The sequence below is a fragment of the Ambystoma mexicanum genome, chromosome 4q (genome assembly GCF_040938575.1).
Source record: "Ambystoma mexicanum isolate Mex_15411 chromosome 4q, UKY_AmexF1_1, whole genome shotgun sequence".
Taxonomy (NCBI): Eukaryota; Metazoa; Chordata; class Amphibia; order Caudata; family Ambystomatidae; genus Ambystoma; species Ambystoma mexicanum.
In genome coordinates this window covers 391,605,459-391,618,261 of record NC_090928.1, presented here as the reverse complement: position 1 = coordinate 391,618,261, position 12,803 = coordinate 391,605,459, and the positions used below count along the sequence as shown (strand labels likewise).

Sequence of the window (12,803 nt, the reverse complement as noted above, 5' to 3'; positions counted from 1 at the left end):
CTAGCGCTGAAAGCTTTCCTGCCATCAGTACAGGGGAGAAATGTCCTGATAATGACGGACAACACGGTGGCCATGCACTACCTCAACAAAAGAGGCGTAGGATCACTGCCACTGTGCAGAGAGGCAATGCAGCTCTGGTTTTGGGCAATCCAAGAAGGAATCTCTCTATCGGCAGTCCACCTAGCCGGAGAGAAGAACTTGACAGCGGACGCTCTGAGCAGGCAGAGCACAGTCTCTCACGTGGGAGCTAGCTCAGGAAGTCCTTCAGGAGATCTTTGCCCTTTGGGGAACCCCTCAGGTGAATCTGTTCGCCACAAGCACCAACAGGAAGTGCGATCTGTTCTGTTCAAGGGAATTTCCCCCGAGAGGAGCTCTAGGAGACGCGTTCGTAGTGGACTCGGAGTTTCCACTCCTTTACGCGTTCCCACCAGTCCCTGTTATTCCTCAAATGATCAGGAAGTTGAGAAGATTCCGGAAAACCATGATCCTAATTGCCCCGGTTTGGGCAGGAGAATGTGGTACCCGGACCTTCTAGATATGTCCATCTGCCCTCCAATCCGTCTTCCACTCAAAGACAATCTTCTCTCGCAGAAGGGAGGTCAGGTTCTCCATCCAGACACCAGAACCCTCAACCTTCACGCTTGGCTTCTGAAAGGGTGAGGTACAAGGATTGGGATCTCCCTGATGACGTCATGGAGGTGTTGCTTTCGGCCAGAAGGCCAGCAACAAAGTCTTTATACCACTGCCGTTGGAACAAATTTTGCAGCTGGTGTAGGGAAGAGAATATCGACCCTTTTTCATGTGGTACACCAACGGTGTTATCGTTTCTACTCTACTTGGCAAACTCAGGCCTTCAAGTTGGCATGTAAAAGGCTATCTCGCAGTGCTTTCTATCTTCAAGCGCACTGCAGAGGAACCATCGTATTTCAAACTTCCTCTAGTGGTACAATTTCTCAAGGGATTAACTAATGTTTATCCCCCAAAACCATTCTAGGTTCCCTTATGGGACTTAAATTTAGTCTTAAACTTCCTAATGGGCACTCCATTCGAACCACTTCACTCTTGTTCGCTGAGATTTCTCACGTTGAAAACTGTCCTATTGGTAGCACTAACATCTGCTAGGAGGGTGAGCGAGCTACAAGCTCTCTCCTGTAAACCCCCACATACAATTTTCCACAAGGACAAAATTGTCCTACAGGTGAAGCCTAATTTCCTCCCAAAGGTGGTTTCTGAATTTCATATTACTCAGAAAATTACCTTACCTTCGTTCTACCCTCCTCCCCATCCGGGGAAAGAGGAGGAAAGGCTACATAGGCTGGACCCAAGGCGAGCTCTCAGCTTTTATATCAGCAGAATGGCTAGGATCAGGCACGCAGACCAACTGTTTGTAGGATACTCAGGTCACAAGTTGGGACTACCCATAACAAAACAAACCATCTCCAGGTGGATTATTTTGGCCATTCTGGAATGTTACAAACTGGCAGGGAAAGAGCCACCCCAAAAGCTCAGGGCTCAGTCAACCAGGGGTATCGTAGCCTCTTCGGCTCTCCAAAGAGGGGTACCGGTCAGAGACATATGTGCGGCAGCCACATGGTCGTCCGCACATACATTCACAAAATTTTACAATCTGGATTCTTCCACTACTCAAGAGACCAGATTTGGCAAGGCCGTATTACATTCGGTCCATCCCTAAAGGGATACATAACATTCTCACTCCCACCTCCAATTACATGCCACTGCTATGGGAGTCTATCAAAGATGAGGAAAACGTCGGAGGACACAATCCCTACGAAGAACAAGTTACTTCTTACCTTGTAACGTACTTTCGACTGGATGTTCCTCCGACGTATTCCTTATCGCCCCTCCCATCCATCCCCGCAGTGATACTTCCATTGTGGTTGCAGCTTACGCTCCTTCAAGGTCAATAACCAATTCAGGCATGACTTTTCTTATGCTACAAAACGGAACTGAGCAACGGACGCAGCGCGTGGCTATTTATGGGCATGGTGACGTCGGCACCGATACGGTGGCCGTCGAGGGATGCCGACTCGGCAGACGTCGACGCACAGCGCCCTCTACAGAAAAAATTTCCGATGCCAGCAAGCTGGAAACGTATTATCAAAGATAAGGAATACGTCGGAGGAACATCCCGTTGAAAGAATGTTACAAGGTAAGAAGTAACTTGTTCTTCTGATGGATATTCCTACCAGGTATTCCTCATCACCCAACCTACTTGCTCCTCTTTGGGTAGCTAAGCAACCTTAGTTTTCTGGTCCATCCGCATCCAAGTGCTAAGGGAAAAGGGTGTAACTGAAGTCATGGAGTGAAGTACCTCAATATATACTGGCCCTGAAGTAGTGTCAGGCGCAGAGTGCATAGAGGTTTCAGGCAGACCCGATACAGAGCTCCGCTGCTCCCCCTAGGGGTGTAAAGGTTTCCCAAGAACAGCTGCGCTGGGATAGGGATATCGTAGATCAGGAATCAGTGGGAGGAACATCCATCAGAAACATTACAGAGCGGAAAGTAATTTGTGCTATAGCTTCAGCTGCAGTTTGCAATGGCTGGATCCAGGGGTGCACGCTTATCCAAACACTGAACATGGATAGACATGACTGGTACTTATATTACCTATATACTGGGAGGTTGTCGAAGTCTGAGAATGTCAGGCACTTACATGCTCTGGGGGCTAGGGTTTCGGTTAAGGCCTTGCAGGGTGGAGTTACAGGTTCCCTATGCCAAAAACTGCCCACTGTGGATACGCCTGTACCTAAGCAAGTCTATGAGCAGGGCAGATGTCCAAGACTGGCAGCAAGGGGGTTTACACGTCCTCTCAGGTTTCTATTGTAATGCTGAGTTATGCAAGAAAGTTTGCAGACCTATGGTGCATTTTTTATATACATACGATTACATTTCTCAAACCCTTAGATTGCCTGCATACATGCAGAGGTTATGAGGAACTTCCCTAGGGACTGCAAGAAATCAACCTATGTTGGAAAATCTGGGAAGTGGATGGGAGCCCACATGTAATATCAGCATTCTGTAAATCCATGTGTACAAATGATTTACAGAAGCTATCATGCCGGAAGAGATAGGACTTGGATTTGGGTCATGAACTTCGGAACACCGAATGCCGCACAGTGTGTAATGTCAAAGCAGGTTTCCAGAAATGCAAGATGAAAACAGATTCAAAACAATGTATTTCATTGAACATATTTCACTCCTCCAAAAAGGCAAATATCCCTCCGTCACAACAAAGTGTCCCAGATGTCAAATTACAGTTGCATACTTCTTTAGTTTAACATGGGTTTGCTCTAATGTCGCAAAACTTTGGCCAGAAGTTGTAGCTAAATTGGAAAGAACTCTAACGAAGTCTTTTCAGAGAGTGCCAGGCACACTAGAACTTACTTTAAGCGCCAAGCGAGATAGAGTGCATAGGTTTATTCAATTTGGATTTGTCTCTGCGAAGTGGTTTTTGGACCACATGCCAGGTTCTCAGGGCTTCAAGTCTGAGATGGTAAGGTGGTGATGAAGAACAATAGAAAGAGATAATGGGACGGCATAACAGGAATGGGGGCGCCTGAACCGTGAAGCAAGGGTTGATCCACATATCAAACACCTTTTTCAAGACCTTGGCTTTCCTTGGGACACCCTACTCTACAAAGCAATGTCCAAAGGATATGCCCAGCAGCATCTTCCAAACCGAATTACAAGTCGTTTACCCTCTGCACTCAGTTTTTCCTTTTCTATTTTTTTGTTCCCTCTTCTTTCATTTACTTTCTCCACTGCTTACCTGCCCCTCCCATTATTCCCTCTCTTCCTATATCTCTTGTATAGCTCTGTCCTTTTCCTTTGCACTAACGTGCAGTATGTTACAATAGTTACAACAAATACAGAGCTTGGTATTTACCATTACTTGCTGTTTGAAAATAATGTACATGCTGCATTTGTATCATTGCACAGCTTTGTGTAAGCTTAAATACTTTATATAAAAAAACACTAAATACAAAAAAAGAAAACCGACGAGTACATGTACTACAAATTAAATGATTTTTCACTTTCACAAAGCTACTTTTTGTGTTGGTTGCATGAACAAAAGTGTTTTTTGTTTTTTTTTAACAGCTCTTTGGAGTTTTCTGGGCTGCATACAGTGCTGCTTCGCTATTGGCTGGAGAAGAGTTCAAGACAAAGAAGCCCCTGCTGATTTATCCTATCTTTTTGTTATACATTTACTTTCTATCCTTGTACACGGGTGTCTGAAGCATTGTTGAGAATGCTCCGTACAGTTCATTCCCATTCGTATGTAGAATGGTACCGTGTAAAAAAGAGGGCTGAGGGGTCCAGTGTTTTGTATGGTCCCCTCCTGATGCCAGTGGTCTGTATTAAGAATATATGTATATAATTTAAGCAAATATAGCAAATAAATTTGTATCAAATACATTTCTAGGTTTTGTTTTTACACTCTTGTGTAAAAATGTACATGTGAGAATGGCGGCGTTCATAACATTAAGTGGGTTTTACATCACCTTTTATTAAAAGCACAGGGTCAAGGCCTAGGAATGAGCAGGATACGTTATGTTCCCACATGCATAATCACATAGGACTGTTCTAGTACAGGGGTCTAGATAAATGTGCCAGCCACAATTACATTAAGATATAAACTAACAATCACCAGTAGAAGCCACATTTCCACATGTGGTAATTTTACCTTTGTGAACTAAACTTGTTCTTAAATTCATGTGCCTCACGGACACAGTGGCTCTAGTATGAATGAAATGCATTTTTCTGTCCTCTGCTATACATTTTAGCACCTGGCTGTTGATGGGCTTTAAAGGGGGCGGTGCTCTGGAATCTCACCCTGCGCACCATTATGTAAACCTGCTGAGATTAAAGTGCAATTGTTATCTTTTTCTTCTTTACATTGGTTAGATAAGAGGGTTTTATTTGTAGTTTCTCTGTAGATACTCCATATAAGTATTTATTATTCCCAATTCTGATTGTCCGCTGGCATGAACATTGCATCATTTGGTGCCGAAGATGATCTTGATTCAGCTGTTACGTACATTTAAGGCATTTTATAGATTTAAACTTTATTAAAAAAAAGTAAATTAAAAAAAAAATCTTGTTTTTAATTTTCTTCTTTCTCTTTTCTACAGCACAGTGGGGGAACTCAGTTCTTGGTTTGGGTTCTTTCAATCTGTGTAGTGTTAAAGCTGGTACTCTATGTTCAGACCCCTGCATAACCTTCAATCAGGACAATTTGCTTTTATTAGATCTGAATGCCTTTTCTACTGTGCTGTGCACTGTGAGTTTCTCATATCCTTGAAAACCTACCTTGCTGTGCTCTACAATGTTAATGCTTTCATGATTTTATGTTTAAAGGACATTGTCTGGCATGTACACAGCCTCTTCGCTTGGCACTGAGGATTATTAGTTTAACGTTTGCTGGTGTGTGGGTGTAATATACAAGCAGTAATTCCACTCTTAAAGCAGGGGGATTACATGGCAACATTGGGCATGAAAGATGCATACTTTCATATGTCAATGACATCTATGGTATACTCGCTTACCAATTCAAGGTGCTCCCCTTCAGCATTTCATCAGCGCCAAGGGTGTTCACCAAAGTACTAGGGGTGGTATCAGCACAGCTGCAAAGACAATCCATCCCAGTGTACCTTTATCTGGACGATTGGCTTATAACGGGCGAAACACCACAAAGGTGTCAAAGGAACACTCAAGCAGCAATCAATATATTGTTCCAATTAAGGATCTCAATCAACGAGAAAGTCAAGTCTCATCCCCACTCAGGTAAAGCAACTCCTGGGAGCAATAATGAAGACACAAGAAGACTTAGTATTTCCCTCAAACAAGAGCGTTCAAAACATGCTGTTCCAGGTACCTCATTATGTAGCTGGTCGTCTGATAACCGTGTGCAAGGCATTGCGCCTGCTCGGGATGATGGCTTTTTGCATGTATCTGGTCCCACACGCGCGGCTGCACACGCGCCCAGTGCGAGAGGGGCTAGCGAAACAATGGTCTCAGGCAAGCAGTCACTGGGATGATATAGTGGTTGCTTCGCAAACCTTATTACAGGCTCTACACTGGTGGACCAAAGACAATATGTTAAAAGGGAAACCCTTTCGCAACACGCCAGTGCAGGCCACTCGCAACAGACATCTCACTCTTAGGTTGGGGAGCACATTACCTTTATCACTCTGCGCACAGCATGTGGACACAGTCAACAGCAAGAAACCATATTAACCTTCTAGTATTTCTAGCAGTCTTCAAAGTCCTACAAGCATTTCAACAACACTTAGCAGGACTAACAGTTCCAGTTCTCAGAGACCGTACCGCTGCCATGTTCTATCTCAACAAACAGAGCGAGCCATGCACTCTAACACTGTCGAGGTTAGCCCAAAAGATTTGGAAGTGGTCTCTCAAATGCAACATTTTCCTGTTTTCACAACACGTTCCAGGGGAACACAATTCACTGACAGACACTTTAAGCAGAAGTCTACAGCTCCCCGCAGAACATGAGTTGCAAATGTGCGCAGATATTTTACACAGTATCTTAAACCAATGAGGTCATTCACATCTAGACCTGTTTGCAACAAAGCAAAAGGCACAATGCCCAGACTTCGCATTTAGGGTTCCCCAACCAGGGCCCTGTGGATGAGTTGGTCAGGGAAATTTGCTTATGCTTTTCCACCGACACCTCTCCTCAACAAAAGAGTACACAAGATGCACCAAGAATAAGTCACTCTAATCCTAATAGCTCCAATGTGGGCTTGACAACCATTGTTTCCACACCTACTCAAACTAGTGATGTGCAAACCAGTCAAACCTCTGTGCCTATACAACATGCTGTCCCGGCACAAAGGGACAACATTTCATCCATACCCTCAAACTCTGAACTTGGCAGTCTGGCTCCTGAAGTCCTAGAGTTTGGACATTTAAATCTTCACAAAGGTGTATGGACATCCTAAAAGAACCATGGAAACCAAATACAAGACACTGCTATTTTAACAAGTGGAAAGGATTTGTCATTTGGTTTAAATCTTGCAACATCAATCCAATTCACTGCTCCCTGTTGCATATAGTACACTATATGCTTTACCTTCTAGACTAGGTCTAGTCTTCAATTCACTCAAAGTGCATTTAGCAGCACTCTCTGCTTATACTACATCACAGAACAAAGTGTCATGGTGGAAAGTTCCAGTAATCAAAGCTTTAATGGAAGGAGTTAAGACTATACACTTCAATTTCAAATCCACCATTTGATTGGGACCTAAATGTTGTACTCGCAAAACTCATGGGTCCAACCTTTGAAACAATGCACAAAGCTGGTTTTAGACATTTAACTTATGAGACTGCTTTTCTTGTGGCAATCACTTCTATAAGAAGGGTCCATGAACTACAAGCACTCTTATTTTTCCTTTGTCCTGTGCCTCTGTTGTCTGTGTTCTTGTACCATGCCCTGATGCCTATTGGGATCCAACCCGTGACAAATGCATTAAATCAAATAAATAAACTAAAAGCACTCTGTCCAAGATCCCTTCGATATCGTTCACAAACACAAAGTGGTTCTTAAAACACATCCTCGCTTTTCACCGAAATTCATCTCCAAGTTCCATGTTAACCAATCTATTGAACTTCCAGCCTTTTTCCAACATCCTACTAATTAAGAAGAAAAGAGTCTCCATACTCTAGATGTAAGGAGAGCGACCATGTACTACCTAAACAAAACTACAACTATCTAAAAAGTCCTTACCTTTCACACCAAGAGCCCACTCTACTTGAGGCACGAGGGCTACTCTAGCCTTCATTGCAAATCTCCCATTACATGCAATCTGCAAAGCTGCTATTTGGAGTTCTATTCACATATTTACCGACACTACTATTTAGATACACTCTAAAGCAGATTCACAGGTGGGTCAAGTGGTGTTAAAACATCTATTCGTCCCTGTACCTTCACACAACCCACCTCCATTTCAAGGTACTGTTTGCTAATCTGTGCATAGCATGTGATTCGAAGTAAATCAACAAGCCTCAGAAGGCATACATTACTTAATGTAATCGTATTTCTGATGCTTGTGTCTGCTTAGATTCAAATGCGCCCATCCTTGCTCCCCTCCTGGAGTTGAAGGTACATAGATGACTTTCACCTTTTATCTTTACTACTTTCACTTTCTTGTACTCGTGCAAACACTTTATGCTCCCTCATGTCAGAAACAAAACCATCCAAGGGACCTCGGTGTGTGAAGGACCATGAGGACAGTACACGGCACTCAAGGGATAGTATTAAAAACATGCCAAGTCGACGTCCCTTTTCGAATTTCGAAAACAACTCCTGTAATACTCTGCGACGACCACTAGATGTCGGCCTATGCATAGCATGTGAATTTAAGCAGATACAAGAATCGGAAATACGATTACGATAAGTAATGTGTGTGTGTGTGTGTGTGTGTGTGTGTATTTCTGAGGCTTGTGAATCTGCTTAGAATCGCATGCTTTGCATAGGCCAACATCTAGTGGTTCGCTGCAGAGTATTGCACATGTAGTTTTTCGAAGTTTGAAAAGGGGCGTAGACAGGGCGTGCCTGTAATTATATCCCTAGAGTGACATCCACTGTACCCATGATCCCTCACGCATCAAAGTCCCTCAGATTTTTTTCCCCACCATCATGGATAGTTGCATTATCGCGGCATCCCGTAGCAAAAACTGCTTTGGAGTTAATACCTCTTTATCGTACTTACCAGTTACCGTTGGCGCATCTTCTCGATGGCTGACCTTTGAAATCATCTTGGAGTACACAAAAAGGTGTTCCCGTGTATGAACTTAGTTAACTTTGTAAGTACAATTTATGCTATTTAGATGTTGCCTTAAGTGGTGATTTAATCACATATTTTTACAGATCTATGGTACCTGTATATCTATTGTTACATAAGCCCTGTGAGTATTCAGTGTCCCTCAATACCCCAGGGCCGCTCTTCAAAGTAAGTATCGAAGGAAGGCCGCACGCCAGCAGTAGGCACCTCTCGACCTACCGATCCACTGCTGAAAACAACCACTGTGGTTACGCAACTGTGCTTACCGCAAGGTGATAAGAATAACACTTCGGCAATAGGTGTGCACAAACCTCATACAACTGATCAGGCGGTGATGCCTAAACAGCTGTTGAAGAAGCATAAAACACACTTTTCAACAGAAAAGTTCCTTAAGAAGCCTCATACTCACAGAAACAGGCTCCTGGTGCCTCATGGGACTATGAAGAAGCCCATTCACCTCTTGCTTCATCCCTGCAGAAAAAACATCCAAGGGAAAGCCCATTTGAGGTCACTAGAGCAAAACCAAACTTAGTAGTTTTCCCATTGGCTGAAACACCCAGAACTAGAACATGGACTTTAGAAAGATTCGAGGAAACCATGGATAAGGTTTCATCCTTTGTCGATTTCATGCATAAATTCCCTATCTGACAAAAGACTGTAGATCTGTTTTGTGAACCCCAGGTGTCTACAAAATCCAAGCACCTTCTGTCGCCCACTCCATCACGTCCATAGATGCCTCTCAGTTCTCTCAGCATGGAGACATCCAATCTGATCAAGCAGATCAGGACATTTGGTATGTGGATCAGGATAACCCAGCTCAGGATCATGATGATACTTACAAGACCAAGATGACCCTGATGTCACTATAATTGACCGAGCTGATGCCACGGCAGTAGAGAGGGGGTCATACCTCCCCAATAGCTGACGAGCTACTGTGTAATGACCTGCTTAAAGGACCAGCCCACCACTTTGGCATATAAACCGATGAATCCGCCCTGGAAGGAACTGATTTTGTAGAAGACATTCTCAATGAGAAACAAAAAAAACAATTAGTCAAGCTATTCCCTTACTTCAATCCATCAAGAAGAGTTTCTTGAACTCGTTCACCTCCTTCGCTCACTAGGGCAGTGAAGCCAAGAGTGGAAAAAATCTTTAAACCTTTGCCGGCTGATCCTCTCTATCAGAGGACATGTGAAGCCACATTCCCTTGTGGTCACTACTACCAGTAAGAGAGCTGGTGTTCCACTCCCAACCTTAGAGGCGCCCCCTAATAAGAAATGTAAACGGCTTTACACATTGGGCAAGCGCACTACCACCTCTGGCGCCTGTATGACCAGAATAACAAATAACACTACGTTGCCCGCCAGCTACAACAGCACACAATGGGATGAGGCCATCAAGAGCCTAGACTCTGTGCCTGAGACTACAAGGTCACACTTACTCAGTGTCCACAGAGGGCAAGCAATATTCTCAAAAATGTTGTGAGGAGGCCACCAGGGGGCGCATGCACGATAGCTGCCTGATCCATAAGCTCCGTCCCCAGCCCTGTGTGTTTTGAAGAGATATTGTGGAAAACAAGCTGTGATTCACACAAAAAGTGAATCGAACAGCATCTGAGCTGGTGAACTGCTGAGCAACATGGGGTTGGGGCTGCCAAGGGTCCCCAGGGCGCTGGAAATCAGCTTGGTGTTGGTGGGGGCCCCTCTGTACCGCTCCACAACGCCAAAGAGACAGAGCTGCTCGGCAGACATCCCTGCGGAAGCAGGCGGCATTGTCTTGTGCGGCTGCGGGTCCTCGTACCCTCCCCCGCAAATGCAGGTGCGAGGTGCCCCCCTACACTGGTGCGGTGTCCTCTATCCGGGCCTACGTGGCGCGTGCCCAAGCCAACAGCGGCCGTAAAGTGGAGCCGGAGCGGAGCGAGGAGAATCCTCCAGGCTGCCCTGCATCAGAGGTGAGGAGGTGGGGAGGGAGCACATCCTCCCGATGCAGGATGCAAAAAATAGCTCCACGGCCCCTGCAACGAGCACAGGGGCCGGATTCAGATTATCAGCTGCTTCCAAAGCCAACGGGAAGCAGTAAACACCTCGCCAGATTCCGTGCCCTCAGTGGAACTCAATTGGGGGGGAGATCATCAGACATACATAAACCCAGCTTGGAGATATATGAACCTTGGGGCTGACCCACCCACTCCCTAACATATTGAGGGCACTGGGCCCTGCCCCGCCCTCATATGACTTGGCGCTATCACGTGGTAACGGGGCAGTGAGGAAGGAGCCCAACAGCCCTAGGTCCCCCGGACTGGGTCAGGAGTTGCATCATACATTGCAATGCAGCGTGATAGAGGGGCCCCAACCCTGCATTGACGAAAGGCCGGCCCACATGTCAGAGGGGGCAAGACAAGCAGACTCTTCAAGGGGGGGCCTCGGTGGTGACCACACCGTGGCAAAAGCACTTCCTTACTTCCTTGGAGGGTTCGGAAGGGGAGGTTTGGCCTTCCTGATGCTGGCAAGGAATCAGTGAGGAAGTGTCCTCGGCGGAACAGAACTCACTAATTTCATATAGCTCTTCTTTTTCTCTCCTATACTATTTGTCTACAGTTCAGAAACTCTACCTGGCTCTTGAAGAAGAGAGAAAATTTCTCGAAACACGTCAGCCATTTTATGTTGAACTGAACTTTCTCCGACTTATATGTTCTTTCGTTAAATCACTGGGTATTTGCATGAATTACAGAAAACTAAGTGTGTGTTTTTTGTGGACCTATTTGACCAAGTACGAAGTCTCTTGAATACCTTATCAAATAAATAGTTAACCGTCTATCGACGGAATTTGTAAGGGGACGGGAGGGTTCCATTTTGGATCCTCTTTTCTCCGTGCTAGGGGGAAGAGATATCACCTTGTGGCCGAGGAGAACATTCAGAGAGTCACTGAAGACCTGGTGGGCAACAGGGAGGCCCCTCCATGGAGCAGGGCAGAGCGGGTCGGGACCCTTCCAGGAATCCCAGAGGTCTTGAATTGTTCTGAGGAAAGAGCAGAGCAAAGGGATACTGCAAATTTCAGAAGCTCAATACGCCCCCTCCGAGGACGGGGAATACTTAAAATGCAGCAGTGATGCGCCCTGCTGGTGCTGCCCGCGCACGCTCCGCATGCACTGTCTTTGGGCCACTCTCGGTCCTGAAGAGTTGTAGCTAGTCATGAAAGTTGCCATTGTTTGCCCACGTGCCTTATGTTCTTACTGTTGCGTTGAAGGCTTGTAAAAAGCACCACATAAGGTCTTACCCATTAGAGTTGGCGCGATTGTTACCAGTGTGGGGCGGAGAGGGTAGGTGTAAGGAGTTATGGGAGAGTCTTGGCAACCTCAACTCACAGCCAATGAGGCTCGTTAAATACTCCGGTCTCACCTAAAAGCAGATGGTAGTGGTAGACCTGTTAATTAGGGGGCGAGGACCTGGTTGTTCGTTGTCCATTCCTGGTTATATTCGAGGATGGACACAGACGCCTCATTCGAGGGAGAGGCGGTTGGGGAGGGGTAGGTGCGTGACGCATATGGGGTGGCGGGGGACAGGGAGTGGGGCGGGGCACAGGCGAAGCCACATCTCTTGGGTTGAGGAAGATACTGAATCGAACAGGACGCAAGGGGTGCTTAGGACGCAGGGAGAAGAGGCGATGGTTGAGGGGGCGGGTAGGTACGCTGAACGTTAAAGGCCTGAATTCCCTAAATAAGCGCTCTTACCAGTAACATGTTTCGCAAGCAGGGGCTGGTGGTACTTTTTCTGCAAGAAACACACTACCGACAGGGGGCAGAATCGCTGATAAAAGGGAAGGAAATTCTGGGCGCCCCACAAATCCACCATAAAAGAAGGGGTTGGTATACTCCTGGGCAAGTCATTCCACCTTGTAGACAGTGACCAGGAGGGGCTTTGGAGGTAGGTTATTTGATATAAAGGGCACTTGCGAGGGAATGCAGGTCACATTGGCCAC

General features: G+C 45.7%; 1 protein-coding gene across 1 annotated transcript in view; it reads left to right on the top strand.

Annotated features, from left to right (window-relative positions):
* YIPF4 (Yip1 domain family member 4) overlaps nt 1–5,117 on the top strand; it is a 313,908-nt gene extending 308,791 nt beyond the window's left edge. The window contains exon 6 of the mRNA XM_069607969.1: nt 4,120–5,117. Within this exon, the coding sequence (XP_069464070.1) occupies nt 4,120–4,257 (138 nt within the window). The 3' untranslated portion in view covers nt 4,258–5,117. The remainder of the gene's footprint in view (nt 1–4,119) is intronic.
* Nucleotides 5,118–12,803: the final 7,686 nt, after the last annotated feature.